The 23820-nt window shown below is 37.6% G+C and overlaps 7 protein-coding genes, 1 long non-coding RNA gene and 1 pseudogene across 8 annotated transcripts in view; 4 read left to right on the top strand and 5 right to left on the bottom strand.

Annotated features, from left to right (window-relative positions):
* The window catches only part of LOC104729504 (probable NAD(P)H dehydrogenase (quinone) FQR1-like 2), a 7511-nt gene extending 5774 nt beyond the window's left edge, over positions 1-1737 (top strand). The window contains exons 2-3 of the mRNA XM_010448445.1: positions 12-292; positions 1178-1737. Coding sequence (XP_010446747.1) covers positions 12-292; positions 1178-1406 — 510 coding nt within the window. The 3' untranslated portion in view covers positions 1407-1737. The remainder of the gene's footprint in view (positions 1-11; positions 293-1177) is intronic.
* Positions 1879-5684, top strand: LOC104729503 (probable Xaa-Pro aminopeptidase P). Its single transcript, XM_010448444.1, has 15 exons — positions 1879-2125; positions 2327-2390; positions 2488-2627; positions 2717-3124; positions 3216-3488; positions 3583-3669; positions 3766-3830; positions 3940-4006; positions 4142-4276; positions 4374-4454; positions 4551-4605; positions 4723-4827; positions 4939-5010; positions 5100-5224; positions 5308-5684. The coding sequence occupies exons 1-15, from the start codon at positions 2030-2032 to the stop codon at positions 5473-5475; spliced, it is 1941 nt and encodes a 646-aa protein (XP_010446746.1). The 5' UTR covers positions 1879-2029; the 3' UTR covers positions 5476-5684.
* On the bottom strand, positions 5685-7423 carry LOC104733115 (UDP-glycosyltransferase 72C1). The gene has a single exon (XM_010452727.2). It carries the CDS (start codon positions 7094-7096, stop codon positions 5711-5713), a length of 1386 nt encoding a protein of 461 aa, XP_010451029.1. The 5' UTR covers positions 7097-7423; the 3' UTR covers positions 5685-5710.
* LOC104729502 lies at positions 7739-9739 on the bottom strand (annotated as a pseudogene).
* LOC104729501 lies at positions 11659-12890 on the bottom strand. Its single transcript, XR_758279.1, has 2 exons — positions 12718-12890; positions 11659-12177 (listed from the first exon to the last, which is right to left on the bottom strand). It is a non-coding gene; the product is annotated as an uncharacterized LOC104729501 (long non-coding RNA).
* LOC104729498 lies at positions 13418-15585 on the top strand. The gene is made up of 5 exons (XM_010448440.1): positions 13418-13658; positions 13899-14196; positions 14267-14562; positions 14655-14830; positions 14933-15585. The coding sequence occupies exons 1-5, from the start codon at positions 13558-13560 to the stop codon at positions 15532-15534; spliced, it is 1473 nt and encodes a 490-aa protein (XP_010446742.1). The 5' UTR covers positions 13418-13557; the 3' UTR covers positions 15535-15585.
* On the bottom strand, positions 15654-17442 carry LOC104729500 (NEDD8-conjugating enzyme Ubc12). Its single transcript, XM_010448441.2, has 6 exons — positions 17266-17442; positions 16694-16857; positions 16493-16601; positions 16323-16401; positions 16112-16228; positions 15654-16029 (listed from the first exon to the last, which is right to left on the bottom strand). Exons 2-6 carry the CDS (start codon positions 16803-16805, stop codon positions 15892-15894), a joined length of 555 nt encoding a protein of 184 aa, XP_010446743.1. The 5' UTR covers positions 16806-16857; positions 17266-17442; the 3' UTR covers positions 15654-15891.
* On the top strand, positions 18256-19796 carry LOC104729497 (heterodimeric geranylgeranyl pyrophosphate synthase large subunit 1, chloroplastic-like). The gene has a single exon (XM_010448439.2). It carries the CDS (start codon positions 18433-18435, stop codon positions 19555-19557), a length of 1125 nt encoding a protein of 374 aa, XP_010446741.1. The 5' UTR covers positions 18256-18432; the 3' UTR covers positions 19558-19796.
* LOC104729496 (UPF0725 protein At4g29550-like) lies at positions 21859-22693 on the bottom strand (the record flags this gene model as incomplete). Its single annotated transcript, XM_019233458.1, has 3 exons — positions 21859-22276; positions 22367-22453; positions 22550-22693. Coding segments are annotated over 3 exons (450 nt in total), but the record flags the coding sequence as incomplete, so codon positions are not given.

Here is a 23820-nt window from a genome sequence, read left to right as displayed (position 1 = left end):
AAGGAGTGGAGGCGACGCTTTACAGAGTTCCCGAGACGCTTTCTCAGGAGGTTGTTGACCAGATGAAGGCGCCGGCTAAGGATTTTGAGATTCCGGAGATCACGGCGGCGGAATTGGCGGCGGCTGATGGTTTTTTGTTTGGGTTCCCGACTAGGTATGGTTGTATGGCTGCGCAGATGAAGGCGTTTTTTGATTCGACGGGATCGTTGTGGAAAGAGCAGAGTCTTGCTGGTAAGCCTGCTGGTTTCTTTGTTAGTACTGGTACTCAAGGAGGTGGCCAAGAGACTACTGCGTAAGCAAGCTCTCTCTATTATACCATTTGGCAGTTTGAAGTAGTTGAATTTGGAAGTACAAAGTATTCAATTTGCTATAATCATGATTGAGTCAGTAACAATGTGAAATAAATGCAACCTTGAATGTTATGTTTATAGGTGGGTTTGCTAATGCTTTAAGTTTGTTGTGGTCAGGACTTTGTCTTGTACTTTTGGGGAAAACTTCTCTGATGAGATGGCTAATTAATTCTTCTTGTGAATTTTGCTTGCTTGATGTTTGATTGCTTTCTTTAAGTCTTAACCTGTACCATTCAATTCTAGGGATCCTATGTGAAGTTTTTGTTCAGAACTCAATTGAAATTGGCATTGAATAGTACCCTGTTCTCTGTTGGTATGATAGGATTACGTTGTGCTAGGTTGGTGTTCGATGTAGTGAAGGGAAAAGTTTATGAGAAAATGTATTGTGAATTTTACAGTATTAGATAAGATTCTCACTTTCTCAGCACCAAAAGTGTTAAATTGCTAGACATGAGAGCGTTGCATTCTATGAATTTGCATGTGTTCTTAAAGATCTGTGACAGATTCTTCAGTTATCATTTGTATTTCTTTAGAGGTCCCTTCAGCTGTTTTAGTCCCAAGTTTTATGGAATTGATTCCCATCTTTTTCATTTTCTTTTTGTCAACTTGGCTTCTGTGATACAAATTTGATTGCTTTACACAAATATTTGTGCACTTTGTTTTATACTTTTAGAGAGTATATAACAAGTGTGGAATCTTGCATCAGATGGTAATAATTCGTATGGTTCAGCATCATAAAAGCATTTTGCAGTTGGGATCCTTTATTTCGCATTTAAATGTCAGCATTGAACACTTGCGCTGATTCCATGTGGTGGTGTTTGTTGCAGTTGGACAGCAATCACACAGCTCGTGCATCACGGGATGCTATTCGTACCCATAGGCTACACATTTGGAGCTGGAATGTTCAAGATGGATTCGATCCGTGGAGGCTCTCCTTATGGAGCAGGTGTGTTTGCTGGTGATGGGTCAAGAGAAGCAACAGAAACAGAACTGGCTCTTGCTGAACATCAAGGAAACTACATGGCTGCAATAGTCAAGAGACTTGCTCAACCTTAAAAAAGAAAACAAAATTGGCTTCTTTTCTCTCTTTTTATTCAATCCCTCCTCCCGCTAAATAATCATCACATAAAAAAAAAAATCCTTTTTTTTTTTCAGTTTCATCATAATTTCTTTCTTTTATGAGTGTTTTTTTTTCCAAGTTTCGCCATTATCCAAGAACCTTGGATCATCATCATCATATGGTTCTTAGTTCTTACGTTAATGGTTGTGTGTACATGTTATTTTTTTTTTCTTTTAATTATTATTTGTCTCTTGAGTCTTCATTATTCTCCATAAATAAATATTTGTTTGATAATTTTTGTTTCTTGTAAAAAGTATATTTCTTTCATTGGAGTTGTTGTTTAACGAATGTTATTATCAAACAGTTTTTATTCTAACGAAAATACTATAATTCACAAATATCGCTAAAACATAGGAAAAATATATTTAGGTATAGTTGCGTCAGCCATTAGGATTCCTCGGCAGACGTAAAGTTAATAACTTGTGTACAAAACATAACCAACTGTTGTGTCTTGTCTGTACTTTTATTATCTGCAGCTGCATCTGTGTTTCGTCCTCGAGACATATCAAATACCGAAGCAGGCAAAATAATTCTTCTCTCCAACTCTAAAAACGTAGCCATGTCCGCCGAGACTCTCTCTTCGTTGAGGTCACTGATGGCCTCTCACTCTCCTCCTCTTGACGCTTTGGTTGTCCCTTCCGAAGACTATCACCAGGTATTGTTCTGTTTTGTTTGAATCGAATTGAATTGAATTACCCTTTTTTTTGATTCATGATCCGATCTTTGATTACTTGATTTTACTTAAACTACTGCTTAATCATGTTTTGTTCATAGATTTGAATGAAAAAGTTTCGATTTTTAAAATTGTAACTAATTCGAATCGTGTTTTTTTTTTCCAATTTACCATCGACTTCAGAGCGAGTATGTTTCAGCACGAGACAAACGCCGTGAGTTCGTGTCTGGATTCAGTGGAAGTGCAGGTCGGTTCTGTTTTTTGTATTGTTTTTAGATTCGTAAATCGTTTATTGAATCCTTGATCGAGATTATGAGACACTTGAAATTGAATTTGAATTATAGGTTTGGCACTAATCACGAAGAACGAAGCAAGGCTTTGGACTGATGGTCGATACTTCTTGCAAGCATTGCAACAGCTTAGTGACGAGTGGACGCTAATGCGTATGGGTGAAGATCCTCTTGTTGAAGTTTGGATGTCAGATGTGAGTCATATCATTACAAATCAGTAGCTGATGATTAATTTTTGAGATGTGTCATTGAAGTTTGTGTTTTGTTTTTGGGATCAATGTAGAATCTACCTGAAGAGGCAAATATAGGTGTTGATTCATGGTGTGTCTCGATAGATACAGCGAATAGATGGTGGAAATCATTTGCCAAGAAGAATCAGAAACTGGTCACGACAACAACTGATCTTGTTGACGAAGTTTGGAAGACTCGTCCACCTTCTGAGATGAGTCCTGTTGTTGTTCATCCCTTGGAGTTTGCTGGCCGTTCTGTTTCTGATAAATTGGAAGATTTGAGGGCAAAGCTTAAGCAAGAGCGTGCTCGTGGTTTGGTCATCGCTGCTCTTGATGAGGTTGCTTGGCTTTATAATATCCGTGGAACTGATGTCGCTTATTGTCCAGTTGTTCATGCGTTTGCAATTCTTACAACCAACTCTGCGTTTCTCTATGTTGACAAAAAGAAAGTATCTGATGAGGTCAGGCTTCTGTTTTTGTTTTTGGTAGTATGCATAGTTGTGCTTTTAGCTTGTTTTGTAACTTCTGAATATTCTTTTTGTTGTTGTGAAGGCAAATGCTTATTTCAAAGGGCTCGGTATAGAAGTAAGGGAGTACACAGATGTGATCTCAGATGTGTCATTGCTTGCTTCAGATCGACTTGTTTCTTCATTTGCCTCTAAGAATGGTCAACCCGAGGCTACAAAGGATATGGAGATTGATTCTGACCAGCCTGATCGATTATGGGTGGATCCTGCTTCGTGCTGTTATGCACTTTATTCAAAATTGGATGCTGATAAGGTTCTTCTGCAACCTTCTCCTATATCCCTCTCAAAAGCCTTGAAGGTAATCATGAATGCTCTTTGATATTGGTGACCTATCTTAGCGTTTCATTCATGTTTCGATTTACTTATATATTGCTTCATCTCACTTATGTCAGAATCCGGTTGAGCTCGAAGGGATCAAGAAGGCACATGTTCGTGATGGTGCAGCTGTTGTCCAGTACCTTGTTTGGCTCGATAAACAGGTATTGAATAGACAGAAAAATTTAATAACTTTTTGAATCTTTAATACTATGATATCGATGATTGTTTTATGAACATTCATCTTCGTGAAACCACAGATGCAGGAGCTCTATGGAGCCTCTGGATACTTCTTGGAAGCTGAAGCAAACAAAACGAAACCTTCGTAAGCATCTTCTTTCTCTCTTTGCATATTTTTTTCCAGATCTTGCTTTACATTTTTCAATAGTTCATTCCATAATGAGTTTTGCTTATGGAGAATTATTAATAAACAGAGAATCCTCTAAGCTTACTGAAGTGACTGTGAGCGATAAGCTAGAAAGTCTTCGAGCTGCAAAAGAGGTAATGTTTACATATTAACAAAAGTTAAAATTATTTCTTCTATCGTTCGTTTGTGTAAGTATCTGAAAAGTTCAAATGCTTTGTTTCAAATCAACTCATATGTGAATCGCATTATTGTTCTTCATGTGGTTGCAGCATTTTAGAGGTTTAAGCTTTCCTACTATATCTTCGGTTGGTTCGAATGCTGCTATTATCCATTATTCACCAGAGCCAGAAGCATGTGCCGAGATGGACCCCAACAAAATTTACTTATGTGATTCAGGAGCACAGGTTTGTATCAAATGGTTGAGTATATACTAGAAGCTTCCCTTATATCTAATTTTTAAGTCTTTGCTCTGAAATATTTATATTGATGTCGTTTGTGCAGTATCTTGATGGAACAACTGATATAACCCGAACAGTCCACTTTGGAAAACCTTCAGCTCATGAAAAGGAGTGCTATACCGCAGTACGTGTACTTATAGATGATAACCTTATGAAGACTGTAGTCATATTTATTTGGCATAACCAAATTTGCTAATATATGTAATGTCCTGCATCTTAGGTACTCAAGGGTCATGTTGCACTTGGAAATGCTCGGTTTCCTAAAGGAACAAACGGTAACTCTTATGATCTCCGTTACTTAGTTCCTTTCTAACTTGAGACTTCGTGTTGAAAGAAGAGTAATTTAACTATTGATCTGTTATATGTCAAATTGGTTACATCCGAAATTACAGGTTATACTCTTGATATTCTTGCTCGAGCTCCGTTGTGGAAGTATGGTTTGGATTATCGACATGGTACTGGTCATGGAGTCGGCTCTTACCTTTGCGTTCATGAAGGCAAGTGATGAGAAACCTCTTTTTGTTCTCCCTTTCTTATATAACAATAATCTTTTTGAAATTCTAAGTATCAACTAACTCTCTGCGAAATTATGTGTTGGGACTATGCAGGACCTCACCAAGTCAGTTTCAGACCGAGTGCTAGGAATGTACCTCTACAAGCTACCATGACTGTAACAGATGGTCCGTGTGCAACAAAAGCTTGGTATTTCTCCCTTTCGGTGAACCATGATCATATTCTAAGAGCCTGGTGATTGTTTGTTATTTTGTAGAACCTGGTTACTATGAAGACGGGAACTTTGGTATTAGGCTTGAGAATGTGCTTGTTGTTAATGATGCTGAGACTGAATTCAATTTTGGCGACAAGGGATACTTGCAATTCGAGCATATCACTTGGGTACTTGCTCGTTGTCTCTTAACTGTTTCTGGTTCTCTTATCAACATGCATATCTGAGTTACTCTATATCTCTCTCTCTCTAGGCACCGTATCAAGTGAAGCTTATCAATCTAGACCAGTTGACACGGGAAGAGACCGATTGGTTAAACACATACCATTCGAATTGCAAAGACATCTTGGCCCCGTTTATGAACCAGACCGAAATGGAATGGCTCAAGAAAGCTACCGAACCTGTAAGTGTATCGGCTTAGTTCCCTCCCAAAGTTATCTTTAATTAGATGTTTATCAATGGCTTCTTCACGTCTCTCACTAGTAACCCAAAACATTCAAGTCGTTACTATTTCCTTTGTTTGCATTCAAAGCTCTACCACATGTCTTTGTTATTACAAGCTTCACAGTTGAACATTCTCTATATTTTCTTGGCGCATAAAAGAAAACATTACATTTATGGATTTTGTTATTCTTAAATTGTCATTTTTTTGCATATTAGTTTTGGATGAAGTAAGCAGATGGAATGTGTGTCTGATTCAGAGCTTCTTCTGCTGTCTTCTTCAGTTCCTTGGCATTCTTTCTCATATTTTTTCCGTTTTCTTGATCCATCACTCTCTTTACCATTTCAACAATCTCTTCCTTCTTTACAATCCCATCTGCAACGTTTAGCCGCGATGCAATCTTTAGCTCCTCTGAAACCATCCACGCGTTCATCTTCTGTTCTGAGTATAACGGCCAAGCTACCATTGGCACACCGTTCACAATACTCTCCAAAACTGAGTTCCATCCACAGTGAGTCACAAACGCTCCAATAGATTCATGTGCCAGGATCTCCTCTTGCGGAGCCCATGTCCGGACTACCAAACCAATATCTTTGGTTCTGTTTAGAAACCCGTTGGGTAAGAATTCGAGTGTTTCTGTCTCATTCTTGGTTTTGTCAAACATTGATGCTGATGGGTCGTCTTCAGCTGGTGGTCTGACGACCCAAACAAACCTGTGGCCGGTCAGCTCCAAACCGTAAGCAAGCTCGTTCGTCTGCTCTGCGGTTAGTGCCCCACCACTTCCAAAAGAGACATAAACCACTGACTCTTTGGGTTGTAAGTCAAGCCAGTCCAGTACACCGTGCGTTAAGCCCGGTTCTGCAGTTCTAACCAGCGGTCCAACAGGGTAAACCGGGACACCTCTCATAACCCGACCAAGATTCTCTGGATCCATGAAAGATCCGATAGTCATTGGCTCCAGACTATGCCACGTATTCACAAACACACCATCTGCAGTTATCACCTCAGCTCCAATTCGCTTAGACTCAGCGAGTTCCCGAATATATTTACTCGGATCTTCAACCCTGTCAAACTTAACCGGGCTGCATCCCGGTATAGGCAATGCTCCTATGCTACTCAGATGCTTAAACAATGTACCCTTGTCAAGACTCGCCATATAAACCGTGAAAGCTAGAAACCAAGCACTGGTAGTAACCAGAACATGTTTCTTCATGATCTCAAGCTCCTCAGCCACAGCTAAAGCTTCTGTGCCCAACAAGTCAACAACGAAAACCCTAGGCCGTGGCTCTAACCCCATAATTGCAGACCTGATATCCGGTAATGCCATCCTCATCATCTCTGCTAGTTTAGTTAAAAGTGAACCACTCAGGTCTTGACCCGAAACATCAAGTGGAATAAACCTTATCACGAATTTGGGACCTGCTTCGGTCAACGATTTTCCAAGTAGGGATTTTGAGCGTGGGACATCGTCTGTGACTAGGAAGACGGTGATACGGTCGAACCTGTGGTGGTTCAGGAGATGTCTGCCGAGTTCTAAGATGGGTACGAAATGGCCCATACCCGGACTAGCAACTAGAGCTCCATGAAGTTCCATAGTCATTTTTGCTTTCTTTAATTGGTGAAGTGAGAATTGTGTTTGGTGATTGAACGGATGGATATGTGTTGAATCATATATAGAGAAGATTGAGATTGCAGTTATCGAAATGGAGGAACATCTCAATGCAATAAATTATTTAAAACGGATTGAAATTCGTAACCCCAAATTATATAAACATATACTTAGGAATCATTATTAATTGAACTGAAATTTGATTTAATTTGTTTTTTTCCCTAAATGTAACGTTTGTACTAACTACTAAGACAGTGACCTGATATATATAGCAAATGCTATTATTCATTGCTTGAACTAGTTGTGTTTGAGTCGTCGTTTGTTTTGCGTGTTACGATGATGTTTTGATGAGATGAGCCAGGCATAGAAACATGTATCAAGATGTGTTTGTTTGTTTTACCTTATTTTGGACAAAGCGACGAAGTGCAATCTCATGACCTGTAGCTGACGTATCGCTAGTCGCACCACCAAAGTAGCAAAAGGAAAATGAAAAGAATTATCAACAATTATTTTCTTTTGGTCAAAAATATTTACTAGATCCCAAACTAGTATATGAAAAGAAGCAACCCAGCCTCGAGTGCCTCACGTGGACCCAACGTGGGTCATCTCGTAGTTCCCTCATCAAATGGGCAATGAAAATGTTGTCATGTATCGTCCAATCACGACAAATAGGGAACAAAAAAAAAGGTTTTTAATACAACATGCGATAATAACAACAATAGTGTATAGTATAAACTAAAAATACAAACAGAAAAATTATAATATAAGTGCAAATTGTTAGAAGTAGTAGTTAGTTGTTTAGGTCCCATCAAATAATATAAAAAGACAGACCACATGGTAGGGGTCCATTATCTTCCGCTCGTGGAGCTTTCCTTTTATATCATCACCTAATCTTTTATCCTGTGATCAACAAACCCCATATTATATATATCTCTAAGGACATTTTAATGCATCATCATCACAGTGACAAATGAAGTATAAACGGTGAAATGTAAACGGTATGTTAAGAGGTTCGACCCTATTTGACCTTCCTCAGCCTTCTTGCAAGTTCCTCCGGCTCCAATGTACTGTACAATGCTGAAGATTTGCTCTGTTATGGTCACAAGGAGACTGACTGATCTCTTTTACCACCATATATAGTCAAACTGACTTCTTCATGGTTTTGATTATTATTCAGCATCGGGTTTTAGTGCCACCGAGAGTGAGTTCGAGATCTTCAACGCCAACTTCATGAATCATTTCACCTTCCCATGGCTTAACTGTTCCATTCTCAAACTCAAACTCCGAACCTCTCCCATTCATTCCCCAGTCTGATCTTTTCATATCAATCACCATCGACGTTTGCTTAACAAGATTAAACGTTGGTGAAGTAGGAGCTGTAGATTGAAAATTAATCCACCTCCCTGAATCCTCGATCGAATCCTCCTCTGACTCATCACATTCAGGTATAGTAGGTGGTGTTTGATGACCAGCACGACGAGTAGGACTAGATGGAGCCGAGATAGCGAAAAGCGGATGCCTCAACCCGTGTAAAGACCCACCGCCGCCATTTGGTAATAATAACTGTTCTGAAGTGAGTTTCCGCTTTGAGCCACGAGAAGTGGGAGAAGACAAAGGAGGAGTCACAGGCGCACTGTTGGATATCCTAAGAGGTGGGAGGTTTGCAGGAATAGAAGAAGCGATGTTGTGTAGGAAAGGGAGGAGTAGGTAGGAAGAAGGGTTAGTAGTGTCGTAACGTGATGGACTAGGGAAGGAAGATGAGACTGGACTTCCGTGGTAAGAAGGTGCAGGACTTGGAAAAGCTGATGATTGTGGACTTGGTTGGATTGATGAATTTGTACTGAAGTTTGTTGGTGTCGTCCCTGACATATCTGATGCTGCTGGTGGTGGCTTAAAACCCTGTTTTACACACCAATTCAAGAACCAAACCATTTTTAGTAACTCTAAAGACTATAAAGTCAATGATTTAGCTCTAGTCTAAGAGAAATCCCCAAATTTCGCAATAATCATACTAATTGTTCTATAGAATTAGCTAAATCTAAAGCAGAACCAAACAAATCTATATACAGATCTAATCATGAAGACGAGATTTCAAAATCGTTAGTAACCAAAATTGGGGAAAATTTTGAAAAATCAACCCAATCGAACAGTAAGAACTCAATTCCAAATCGCAATTCAAATGAATCGAATTATTGAATAATTTGAGATTCCGATCTAATAATAAAAAAAAAAAAATTGAAATCGGAGAAGAGAGATTAATAGAAGGTACCTTGCGATAAGTGGTGCCGTCGTCTTCGACGATCCAACCAGCTTCGAGACAAAGAGCTTTAAGAACTTCGTTGTTATCGCAGTGTTTAGGAAGTTTATAGTTACCTTGAGCTCTAAGACCAGAGTATATCTTAGCAGTGATAGCTCTTCTTCTCCTCTCTCTCTTTTTATTGTTCTCTCTTTCTTTCCATGTCGGAGTTCGTCCCGATGATCCTCCTCCTCCTCCTCCTTCTCCTACTCCTCCTATTCCTCCGGCCGCCATTGAGAAAAAAAAAAGTTATCTGAATCTCTCTCTGAAGTCTTTGTCAGAGTAGCGCACGAGGGAGGGAGAGAGAGCGTGAGAGATATGAAGAAGAAGAAGAAAGCTTTTTCTTTGTTTTAATTTTATTTGTAACTTTTTTTCTTTTCGATTTTAATTACGTTTGTCTCCGCACGTGCGATCCGTGTCTACACGTGAGATTTTTGTGTGTGTTTGGAAGTCAGCTTACACACGTGTCCAATTAATTGTAACGCACGAGCTGTGGTCCCCTTCCCCCTCTCCTTCCTCTCTTGTTCATTGAATTCGTATCTTTTTCTTTTCTTTTTTCTTTCGTTTCTTTTTTATATACTGTATTAATTTTGAGTTTTATTTTTTTGTTTTTGGCACAAAAAGCGTTATGAGTGAGAAAAATAAACCTGGAGACGATAATAATTTGCATTGGTGTACAACTCATTCACACAATTTTCTTTTTTATCTTATATGTTGGTAGAGATTCAATAATTTTATAACAATTTATTATAAAATAAAAAAATAATAAGGATAACTTGATAGTATAATAAAAAGAAAAAGAGGATTAGGGAAACAAACAACAAATATTGGACATCGTGGTCGGAGCACGTGCGGCTCCAGTTAGGCGTGAGCAAAAAGACAGGAAGCAGAATCACCCAGCTGGGTGACACTCCTCCTCATGCCACTTATTATTTTTTAAGCCAACTCATTAATACTACTAATTATTTAACACCTCCTATTTTACTCATTTCTTATATTTTCACAATCTTATTAAAAAAATAATTATTATTGCATACCCAATCATATTATTCAATTTTTGGACAATTATTATGAAGTATATTATTAGTGCTACTACTTTATTCTATTGAATTTTGAAACACGTCTTCTCATTCATATTCACAAATCTAAAACAAAAAAAGTACGAAATTAAATAAAAAGACAAGAAAAATGCAACTATAACTTAATAAGAATATTAATCGGTGGTGATGCAAGAAAAAACCAATCTGTCAGTGAGCTTGGATCAGATCATTCACGTGGGGAGAATCTTTAACATAATCTCAAGTTGTACGGCGTGGTCACGTACATTTAATCTTACCTTTAATTGTTCTTTTTTCTAATTCATCGTGCGGCGTCCATTAACTCTCTAATTTGTTCAATGCATCGGTCAATGTTTGTGTTTATTGCGTTCAATGTAAAACTTTCGGGTTGTTTTTTTGGCAATTGACACACAAAATACTACTCCTTCCGTTTTATAATAATATAAGATATTTTAGAGGTTTTTATTTGTTTTATAAAATAATGTTTTCAACTTTAACTTTTTAAGTAATTTTTAGATTAGTTTTATATTTTCTTATTATTTATTTTATTTAATTTTGTTTATGATTAGTTGAATTTTTTTAAAAATGGTTATTTTTTAATCTTCGTGATTTTACTCAAAACATCTTATATTTTGAAACAGAGGATGTATCATTCATCACTATTCTTAACAAAGATATCGGTAGTACTATGAATAACATTAGAAACGATAGAACAAGACTTTCCAATCAAATACTATTCAACATCTCAAAGGATGGTTTTACTGTTTATATTAATCGTAGTACAAAATTTCGAGCAACTTTAAAAGTTTGTTTTCAAAGTTTGGATTGGTTCTGATTAGTGATTTGGTTTAATAACTTCTTTAACACGGATAAATTTCTCTCATCAAAACTTTGTTTTTTAGTATTTTAGATTGTTACCAAATTTACTAAAATCAAGCTAACAACTAATTATATCTCTAACGGTAAAACGGCTGGTCGATTGGTGGTGTTGTGGATAATTTTCGTTTTGATGCGGGATATCATTTCATCTTACATCCACATGCTCACCTTTCACATTCTATACCATCCACATTTTCACACCCTATATATATATTTATCACGAATCACGATATACCCCTATATACATTTATCTCATCTATGCGCACCCTCAACATTCTCATCTATGACATCCACATTTTCACACCCTATATATATATATATTTATCACGAATCACGATATACATTTATATCACCCTATATACATTTATATCGTCTATACACACACCTATAACCTAAACCTTCATCTATGACATCCACATGCACATCATAATATCTCATCCATACACCCTATATACATTTATCTCATCTATACACACACCTACACCCTAAACATTCATCTATACCGTCCACATCCACATGCACACCCTATACATTTATCTTATCTATATACACCCTATCATTCTATTTCTATACCTCCACATCCTACACATTCATCTATACAACAAGTACATATACACATCTTTACAAATACATACGTCACACACTTCACATTTTTGCACATACACATACACACACCTATCATCACATCTCTTACAAGCAATCGTACGTCACACATCTCATACTCTAAATCAAAGTATGGCATTCTCATTACTCCGTCTGGACCTTCAAACAATTTGAATGTGAGTGAGTGGATCACCTTCCCATTTACACACTCCATTCGAGTTAGTGTTCTTCATAAACTGCAAAATCAGCCGAATAATTAATTACCCTTTAAGAATTTCAGTAACTTATATGTTCATCATTGTGTTTATTAATCCAGAAATATACTTATGCCGAAATAAAAGTAAATATAGATTATAGACTTGTATAACGCCCTTTTTAAAAAAAAAAAATCGAGCCTAAATAAAAGTAGAATATACATGTGACAAATTACATGAAGTCCAAAATTACATACTTCTTTTTTTAAGATAAAACTTTTAAGAGTCCTCTAACAAAAGAAACGACCCACGAGAGATTAACTAAAAAGCAAACAAAACGGAGTTTTAGAATTCATTTTATATAACTTCTTTGTTTTCATTCCTTAACACATACATGCAAATTACTGAAAACGACAACATTATTTAACTCCCATCGTATGATAGTTCTAATGAGTATTTTGTGATGTCCTAAATATATATCTCAAATATTTATTTTAGAAAACTCCATAAAAAATATATGCAAAATTATGAGAACGTTGTAGTTTAAACAAAGAAAACAAAGAATCAGACCAAAAACGTTACCTTACAGGGTGATATGTCTCTTATGGTTAGTCGCTCGGCTTGATGAATGAGAAAATCAGGGATAAGCTTGAGAGAGTAATAAAGCAGAACAGATCATCACAAGAATAAAACAGAGAGTGTTGGAACATTTGAATAGAGGAGTTTCAGAGTAAGTAAGAAGATTTTTTTGTTATGTCTGAAAGAAGGGACCGGAGAGGTGTATATATAGAGATTTTTATATCTAACGGTCAAATAAGTTACCGTTTTGAGTGAAAGAATCAAATAATTGAAAAAAAATAGAAATAATTACCGTTCGGCAACGGTCAGATAAGTTACCGTTTGGGTGATTAAGAATTAAAAACAAAAAAAAAAAACAAAAAGTTACTGTTCCGTAACGTTCAAATTTTTAACTTTTTTACATAACGTTCCTATTGACGTGACCGGTGACGACATAAACCGTACTGTAGAGATCCGGGTTATAGAAAAATTGAAATCAGGTGAAACAATCCGGTTATGCACTTATGTGTGAACCGTCCGTTTAATAAAAGAGTAACGTAACCATAACGCTTTACCCTGTAACTGTAACGATCATCCCACCCACCAAGCTAAACGATTCGTGCCCAATGATCTTTTTACTACTACATCATACTAATTTAATGTAGATTCCTTAATTAAAAACTAATTGGCCACTTGACTTATCCAAAACATGACGTCAAGATTGAAAACATTATCTAAAAACAAAACTGTTAATTAATAAAATAATATTCGGCGGGTCTTCAATCGTAATTCTTTCTCGTACGTATTTTTAGATCCGAGTTTAAAGAAACCAAACTCCGGCTCCGGTTAATCGGGAAAGTTTTGATGGGTCGTGCTCGACCTCATTCCAGTTTCTTCTCCGTCGCTTTTAATTCTCTCCGGTCTCTTCTCCCTCGCCATCATCGTACTAACAACATGAAGATAAAGTAAGTTCCCTTTTGACTTTTTGCCTTTTCAGTTTTATCTTTATTCGATTTAAGAATCTAGGGTTTTTTTTGAGATTGTCTCGTAGATCTGTTTTAATCGGTTTAGTTTTGTTTCTTTTTCTTGATGGTGTTGTGTTGTGTTTTGTAATCACGAAAAGATGATTTTAACTCTACTGTTTCATTGTCTCTATGTATGGTTCTGACTTCTGAATCTTTATTATGTCTCTGTTTCTTGAACAGAACAGGAACGTTTTTGGGTGTTTCGATATCACTGATTCTAATAAACTTAGCTGCGATCATGGAACGAGCAGACGAGAATCTATTGCCATCGGTTTATAAAGAAGTGAGTGAAGCATTTAACGCAGGACCATCAGATTTAGGCTACTTAACATTCGTAAGAAACTTTGTTCAAGGACTTGCTTCGCCATTAGCTGGAGTTCTTGTCATTACCTATGATCGTCCCATTGTTCTTGCAATAGGTACTTTCTGTTGGGCTCTATCAACTGCTGCAGTTGGAGCCAGCAACTACTTCACTCAGGTACTTTCATCTTTTTTGTTTTAATATTTTGAAGTTCAGATTAATATTTTTGGGGATCTTGTGATTTTAGGTTGCTATATGGAGAGCAGTGAATGGGTTTGGATTGGCAATTGTTATACCAGCACTTCAATCTTTCATCGCAGATAGTTATAAGGATGGTGCCAGAGGAGCTGGTTTTGGTTTGTTGAACCTCATTGGTACAATTGGTGGTATAGGAGGAGGTGTTGTAGCAACTGTTATGGCTGGTTCTCAGTTTTGGGGCATACCTGGATGGCGTTGCGCTTTCATCATGATGGCTACGCTTAGCGCATTGATCGGGTTACTTGTCTTTCTCTTCGTTGTTGATCCGAGAAAGAACGCTGATCGGTAATGTGATCTCAACAACATTGTCATCTTATCTGTAAGACAAAGGACTAAAAGGCTGATGAGTTTCTATTTTTTGCTTGTAATTATTGTAGAGAGGAACTAATGGTTCGTAAGACAAATTCAACAACCTCGGTTTGGAATGATTCATGGGCAGCTGCAAAATCAGTCGTTAAAGTACCTACCTTTCAGATAATCGTCGTGCAAGGAATTGTTGGTTCGTTTCCATGGACCGCAATGGTTTTCCTGACAATGTGGTTTGAGCTTATTGGTAATAAATATGGCAATTCCTACAAAAACCTTGAACATACATTACTGATCAAGAACCGAGATCTTTAATGTAAAACCGCCTTTTTATTGTTTGTTTTTTTAGGTTTTGATCATAACCAGACTGCGGCTTTGCTTGGGGTATTTGCAACGGGAGGAGCGATAGGAACGTTAATGGGAGGGATAGTCGCGGATAAAATGGCACGGATATATCCAAATTCCGGAAGAGTGATGTGTGCGCAGTTCAGTGCATTCATGGGAATCCCATTCTCAATTATTCTTCTGAAAGTAATCCCACAAACCACAAGTAACTACTCAATCTTCTCAGTAACTCTCTTCTTGATGGGTCTTACCATAACTTGGTGCGGATCAGCAGTTAATGCACCCATGTTTGCTGAAGTTGTTCCTCCTAAGCACCGTACTATGATCTACGCATTTGACCGTGCTTTCGAAGGGTCATTCTCATCTTTTGCTGCGCCTTTGGTTGGGATTTTGTCTGAGAAGATGTTTGGGTACGACGCAAGAGGTATTGATCCTTTGAAAGGTTCCTCTGTTCGTGAGGCTGATGCGCTTTCAAAGGGGCTTTTGTCGATGATGGCTGTTCCATTTGGACTATGTTGTCTATGTTACACTCCCTTGCATTTCGTTTTTCAAAAAGATCGGGAAAACGCAAAAACCGCAAACTCTAAAGAAACTGAAATGATCTGAGAGATATGAGCTCGTGTTGTGATTCTTTTAATACCACAGACGATTTTGATAGCAATTTGTAAATCAGAGGTAAAACCACAAAAAATCAGACACTTCTTGCATGAAACCAAACCAAGAAATGACAAAGATCAAACACGTGTTATACAACCCAGATTTTTGAGTTTCCAGTTCCTTTCAGTCTCCTTTTATCAAATTCTCACGAACAAGATTTTGATCTAAGGAAAAGGGTTTCTTTTACATGGAATGTAATTTTACAAGATCAAACAAACAAACGAGTGTCCTTGAGAAGAAGCAATACAATGGCGGATAGAGAGTTTGGTTCTTATCTTTTTGCTTGAGAAGAAGAACCAAAGCTTGTTAGATACAGCGAGGGAAAAAGGTTTGACCGACATATCCACCGGTCATGGCCCTCCGCACATTGGTCTCAAACAGCTTCGGGTTATCCCTTAAAACTGCTGCTGCATCATGGTTCAAAGGATCTTCGGAATTGGGCTCCTGTGTGAAAACAAGCACTGAGTTCAGAGACCAATATAACAACACAAAAGCTTAGTTTGATCTAACTGTCTGGCTAATATACCGTGAAAAGATGGAAGAGTCCATAGATAACTGTGTTTATGTTAAGAACCGGTTTCCAGTCTTCACGCAAGATGTTGAGGCAAACGTTTCCTTCCAAATCGATATTTGGATGATAAACCTAAACAAGAAAACAAGAAAAAAGCTTTATACTAACACAAGCAATTCAGGAATAGAAGATGGAAACTATAAGGCATGTAAAAGAAGGAGCATACTTTGGTTTTGCATTTGACTTTAGGAGCTTCATGCGGATACACAGGAGAGACTTGGAATGTGAACACAAACGTACCATTTCTGTTTTAATACGCAAGAAAGAAACGAATGAGTTAGCGACCAAGTTTTTTAAGTGTGTGATCATGAGATGTTAAAAAAAGGTAAACTTAACTGGTAGTAACCATCATCAGGTTTAATGGAAACTTCAAAGTTCATCAATTCATCTTTGCCATTAGGAAAAGATATCGTACAAGAGCTCGGAAGGTTCAACTCCGATATATCTACACCCAAAAGATTGAAACTTGAAGAAGAAGAAGAGACTAAATGCAAGAAAACAGTAATGAAACAAAGGAAAAGATCAATATAAAAATACCTTTGTGAAGACGAAGTTCACCAGCAGATTGCTTCTTGACAGAAGCACCACCTCTAGTAGCATTTTGAGCTTGTTCTCTTTGCTTTTCCTTTACCTTGAATAACCCAATCATTGTTTCTGACCTCTCTTAAGAAACTCACACACACACACACACACACACAGAGCTGTGACAAAATCAAAGAATGAATGATTGATTCTATGGTCAAGTCAGATTAAAGATTTGGAAATTTAGGATTCTTAGTTCATCACTTGTATAAAAAAAATATCTCTCTGCAACTATAAAACAGAGCAATCAAAATTACAAGCTACACATCGCAATAATTAAATCCCAAATCCGAAGATCCCTAAAACAAAGCTATCTCTCACCAAAATCTCAGAAATGAAAAAAACGCGTTTTCAAGAACAAGCTAGAGTAATCTACTAACAGGTTCCAAGATCGAGACTTTCAACATAATCAGAATCGGAAAGCTAAAAAACAAAGACTAGGTCGAAGAATCAAAAGCTAAACACCAAATACAATCAAGGGAACAAAATAAGAAAAATGGAGGAAGAAGAAGAAGAAAGAAGCTTACAAAGTTGCTAATTCCGGTAGATAAAACACGAAAAAGGTCGAAACAAACTACAAAACGAATCAAAGGTTCTCTCTCCCTGGCACCGGATTGTCTTCTCCGGAACCTAAACGACGAAGAAACACACAAAGAGAAAAATGCTGTAAATGAGAAACACAAATCGTAGCTTTTTCTCGACGCTGAATCAGAGAGAGAGAGAGACTCGTCATTGTTTGCTGTGCTCCCACATTCTCGGCCCATTAAAAGCCCATGAGGCCCGTTATCAATACAATAATTTTTTGGTAGTTTGCGCGCTCTTTAATTAAATAAATACGTTAAGCCGAACAAGCAGAGATGTGTCAGATATCAAAACGTCAGAGCCCTCTCCATTAGGGACTTTGTCTTATTTTTTGACCCGTATGCATTTTTCATTCAATTTTTTCTATTTTCGTGTAAAAGTGAAACCAACAAAGAATTAAAGAGGTGGGAGATGTTTTTTTCTTGTTTGTGGACTTTTATTAGTTCTCTAATAAAGATCCTATGTTTTAAACGTTTTTTTCTAAAATAGGATATTTAATGTTGATACATTAACTATATATATATATATATTTTTGAATCGATTTAATGATAGATAATCCACTAAGTAATAAAAATAAAGATAAAAAAATGTTTTAAATGATTAGGAAAAAAATCAGTCTATAGTTAATAATCACTGTACATTGTTAGGTATGTGATCATCAAAATCCAATATGAAATTATGAATTAATGATTTTGATATTTTACCAAAATAATAATATATATTGGCAAATAAATAGGAAAAAAATCTACAAAAACTGACAACAATGCATCATCAGTTTTTTTTTTTTTTTTCCTTTCAACAACAATGCATCATATTTCTTCACAAGTAAATTATTAACAATCTAAGCCAGCAATTTTTTTAATTATCATCTTTGTGCTATTTAAATATATTTTATGTACTATAAAAAAAAGGTGAAACATCGTCATCTCCACCACCACTAAGAAAAGCCCATTCCGTCACACACAACCCTATCTGTAACTTGTAGCTACCTTTCTCACTAATGGCCAATCCAATTCTCTATTGATTTAATTTTGACTCCACCAAACCAAAAAAAAAAGATAATATATATATAAAAAAAATACAATCTCAAATCGCAAATTTCAGAAATCGCCATGGCTTCAGTGACTCTAGGTTCATGGGTTGTTGTTCATCACAACAATCATCTCTCTTCTTCTTCTTCCTCCTCCTCAGTGTTCACCAAACCCAGATCCAGATCTTCTTCTCTCATGACTCTTACTAAACCCATCTCACTCCGTTCAAAACGCACCGCTTCATCAATCGTTGCTTCATCCGTCGTTACTAAAGAAGACAACCGAAGCTCATCATCCTCGTCATCATCGTCATTCGATTTCATGTCTTACATCATCACCAAAGCCGAATCTGTCAACAAAGCTTTGGATTCATCTGTTCCTCTCCGTGAGCCACTCAAGATCCACGAAGCCATGCGTTACTCTCTCCTCGCCGGTGGCAAAAGAGTCAGACCTGTCCTCTGCATCGCCGCTTGTGAGCTCGTCGGCGGCGATGAATCCGTCGCTATGCCTGCCGCTTGCGCCGTCGAGATGATCCACACCATGTCGTTGATCCACGACGATCTCCCTTGTATGGATAACGACGATCTCCGCCGTGGTAAACCCACCAACCACAAAGTGTACGGAGACGACGTCGCTGTGTTAGCCGGAGACGCGCTTCTCTCGTTAGCTTTCGAGCATTTAGCGTCGGCTACGAGTTCCGAAGTTTCTCCCGTGAGAGTGGTCAGAGCCGTTGGGGAATTGGCTAAAGCTATCGGAACGGAAGGGTTGGTGGCGGGTCAAGTCGTGGACATTAGTAGCGAAGGGTTGGATCTAAACGACGTCGGTTTGGATCATTTGGAGTTTATCCATTTGCATAAAACGGCTGCGTTGCTTGAAGCTTCTGCGGTATTGGGAGCTATCGTTGGTGGAGGAAGTGACGATGAGATCGAGAGGCTGAGGAAGTTTGCGAGGTGTATTGGTCTGTTGTTTCAGGTGGTTGATGATATATTGGATGTGACCAAGTCGTCCCAAGAACTTGGGAAAACTGCAGGGAAAGATTTGATTGCGGATAAGTTGACGTATCCGAAGATTATGGGATTGGAGAAATCTAGAGAGTTTGCTGAGAAGTTGAATAGAGAGGCTCGTGATCAGCTTTTAGGGTTTGATTCTGATAAGGTTGCTCCTTTGTTGGCTTTGGCTAATTACATTGCTAATAGACAGAACTGATTTGTTGTGTTCTTGTTGTTGTTGTTGTTTGACTCCCCTTTCTCGGGAATTAGATTGAAATTTGTAGAAATATCGGAGAGAAGGTAAAAAAAAATCAGATTCTAGAGTTTGTTATGTTTCCAATGATGTACTCAAAAAAAAAAAATTGGATAGTAAAATGGATGAAGTATAAAAAAGAGATTTCATGTGTCTGTAACAGAGCCTCTCTGGTAGGATCTGTTAAGTCCTTTTTTTTAATATGTATGAACCTGTCTCTGTTCTTTTTTGAGCTCTTGTTTTGTTAGATGTTCGAATTTGATGATGAACTCTGTGTTTTGGTACAGAACACCAGTGATTGAATTGTAGAAATCTCGGACAGGTTGTTCTAGCGTTTGTTGGTGGAATCGACTCTATGTTTTCACTAGTACAAAAGAATTGCATAATAATATGAAGAGATTCATTATCAAGCTCTGTTATTTGGGGATGGGGGGCCCTGTTTTGTTAGAATGAATGAACCATAGGTTTTTTTTAGTACAGAACACTGATGAGATTTTTCACAGATTTGCTGGTTGGTTCTTGTCTTCAGATTAGAATCTTGAAGGTACAACCAAATAATACGGTGTTAACTAATAAAGTCAACGATTAAAACAGACTTAAGATAAAGTAATTAAAAAAAAAGCCCATGAAAGACTTTTAGGCAATTATTAGACCGACCCGAATATAACGTCAATTTTAAAATTTCATGTATTATGAATAAGTTCAATTGTTAACTAATAAAGTCAACGATTAAAACAGACTTAAGATAAATTGACCCGAAGACGTTAAATGATGAATAAGTTCATGTATTAGTTCCAAAATTAAAAGCCCAATCGAAATATTAAGTCGCTTTTACCTCTTTCCTCTCAAAAGAGTTCGGTGAAGCTGATCATCCAATTCCCTGTAATGTAATATCCAATAGGCAAAGAAAACAACTTCATCACACCTCTAAATCTTCTATCACATTTTAAAAAAAAATTCAAGAAAAGGATCAAGTCACCGTACTCAAACTCTGCTCCACCATAGGAAGACGGTGAACTCCTGCCAGCCTTAGAGATGTTGACAATGAAAGTGATGTGAAGAATCTATTCAGGTTCAGTGCTTGTAGATTTTGAAGTCGAACTGATCCATCAAACATGGTTGCTTCAATCTTGATGTCTTCTTTCTCCCCAAAATTCCTCTTCATGCTAATCCACTGCTCTCCAGGCCGTTCATCCAAAACTGTACAGCAAAAGATTTACGGTTTAACACATTGCACAGTATGTCACAACTGGACCCTGGTCTCACAAGCACAATGTCATGGAAATTGTGCTGGATAGATGAATACCTTTCTTCCATTTCTGTAATCTTCAACGAGAACAACAAGTCAATCCTCTATTCAAGTGCAAGTAATCGTTGCTTTGTAAATATGCCATCAAGAAAAACATTCAAAATGAAAGCTAGATACTCGCGTCTTCAAGAAACTGCTTCTCTTTGACACATCTGTCACGCCTGGTTTGCAGCTTGCAGCTTCTGCAGTCTCTGGCTTATCATTGCCTTGCTCGCAGCTTCTGATACTTTCTGTTCCGTTTCCTCTTTCACATTTTGTAGCAACTTTTCAAAATACTAATAGAGAGAGGAAACGAGGAAAACAAAATCTCTCAATTCCCTTTGGTAGACATAACAAAAATCAGACAATGAAAAAACTTCAAGAGACTGGGTAGTTATGGAGACCCCAAAAGGCATACGTGATGGGGTGCTTACTTGTTTTTGATTCTCTAGTTGTGCCTGGAGGAGAAGTTCCTTGTACTCACTAATGATCTGTAGTTTTGGAAAGAAAAAATTGACGAGACATTAAATTAAGTTGAGAGAATACAGTTGAGCACGAGGATGATAAAAACATGAAGCAAAAAGGACCACCATGTCTACTTTGCTGTTCAAGAGAGCATCAGTCATTCCACTGTCAGAATATTCACAGCTGCTCAGACTACCATGAAAATTCCACTCAACTAGCTTGCCATCAGTTTTGGATTGAATAAGCCGGTGAACATATAACTGTCACCAGCATAATCCCAAATAAGTTTAATACAACAGGAAAGCTCTCCATGGCCGCCTCTTTCCTAAATAAGTTTAATCAATAATACACATATAAAGAATCACAAATTTATAATGATGATCTATGCGCCTCCCATGAAGTCATCTTGCAAGTCCTTAAAAAACACATATCTCAAAGGCAGGTGTAGTTCTCTAGTAAACACGAACACAAAACTCACAAAAACTTAGTCAAAGATCACCACATGCTTTACATTTGCTATACATTAAGATAACAAGAACGAACACAAAAAAACACACGTAACTCACATAAAAAAGTTATTCAAAGACCACGCGATACATAATAATATCTTGAAAGACACCAGACAAACTTATTCAACGGTCCATCCATAGTACTTTTCTTCAAAGAAAGACCTCAGAATACATAATGGGACGATATGATAATGGTGGACATTCACATCCTCATACACTTGACTTCAAGCGACATATGATCTGGCGTTCCATCCATTGTTCTCCTTATGATAGCATTGTAGTGTACACCGCCGCCACGGGTTTTGAAGGCAATGTAGAAGACTGCATTCTCCGCCTTGGCCTTCTTCTTCGGCTCCACATCTTCTCTGGTTTGCACAATGATCTTTCTCAGCTCAAATGGCTGTGCCCACCTCAGTGCGTCCTGCAAAGACAACACCCAAGAGAGATCATTAACCTACTACATACACGAGTTCCCAATCTTAATTTGTTTGTTTATAGAGTCAAGCCTCACCAGGAAACGGTCTAACGTGGTAAAGAGTGCAAGTTCAGCATACAGATGAAGCCATTGCTTGTGTTCTTCCACGTCTGATTCTTTCATCTGCAACATCAACAACAATATATCACATGATCTTTGTGACCGACCATGATTATTTTAAGACTAAAAAAAAAAAAAAGGGAGGGAGCTCTCTCTAACCTCGTAGTATTGGAGATTATCACTGGCAGTGGCACCGTCAGGCACCCAATCGGGAATGTCATCTTTGAAGAAATCATCCACGGCAAGTCTGTCAAAGGCCGCACATAGGTCGCGTTCCACCTTCTCCTCCTCTGAGATGGTACAGACATTGACCAATAAAGATGGAAAATATTTAAAAAGCACACACACACACAAAAACAAACCAAAATATATATATATACGGAGAACAAACCAAAATATATATATATATATATATATATATATACGGAGAGAAGTTGGTTTGAGCAGGCAGCCAAATATCACAACTTTTACCTGGAGGCGGCTTAAACCTGCAGAGCGTGGTAATCATAGTCGAGCAACGTTTCTCCTCAACCTCATTATATACAACCCTTGATTCGAATTTGGTTAAGGAAGTGTCGCCAGTGGAATTGCGTACAAGGGAAGGAAGTATTCCAGTATCCTTGCGGATAATCCCAGCTCCAATCACATATTGGAAGTTTGTGCCCTCAACAAAATAAGACGATAGAAAGAAAGAAATCAATAATATAGTAGACAAGACACAGTCGAGAGATGCCAAGAGGGGAAAACAAAAAGAGAGAGAGAGAGATACCTTTTGAAGATTGTAGCAATGAAGTCCAACTTTGCCAAGTAAGTCCTGATAAGATTGATTGATTGAGAGAGAGAGAGAGGTTAGTAATTAAAATCAAGGACCAAAAAAAAACAAATACCTCAGGTGTAATCTTCTCGTATATAGGATATCTTAGAGATTCCAATGGCTGTCCCGATGGTACGGGAGAGTCAGGAATGGTAAAAGGTTCTACGATGGGCGGCAGTGTATAATCAACATCATCAACATAATAGGGGGCAACCCCAGCAGCTTCTTCAGCTCACCCGGCTGGAAGGTAGATAGTTGAACGCTATAGGGCTTGCCTGTTATAGGGTCCACGCGATATGGGTATCCGTCCTTCAAAACCACCATAATATATGACGTTCGTGTTTTGTTTTTTTAAAAAAAAATCAAAATCAAAATCTTGGAAAATCAGAAATCCAATTACATTAAACCTGATGCCCCAACGCCTATGGGGGCCATGACACTCAGACGACATTCTTGGAAAATCTCTCTCACCAAAAACCTAATTAAAAAAATATATACTGGAGGATTAGATTCAAATTGAGATCCTAATAGCCCAACAACACTACACCGCAATTCTGAACGTCTATCAAATTCACCATGCATGCTTTTGAGGACAGACAAAAAATGCATATATATA

This window comes from Camelina sativa, chromosome 12 (assembly GCF_000633955.1).
Source record: "Camelina sativa cultivar DH55 chromosome 12, Cs, whole genome shotgun sequence".
NCBI lineage: Eukaryota > Viridiplantae > Streptophyta > Magnoliopsida > Brassicales > Brassicaceae > Camelina > Camelina sativa.
The sequence above is the reverse complement of the archived record's forward strand: the minus strand, read 5'-3'. Positions and strand labels throughout refer to the sequence as shown.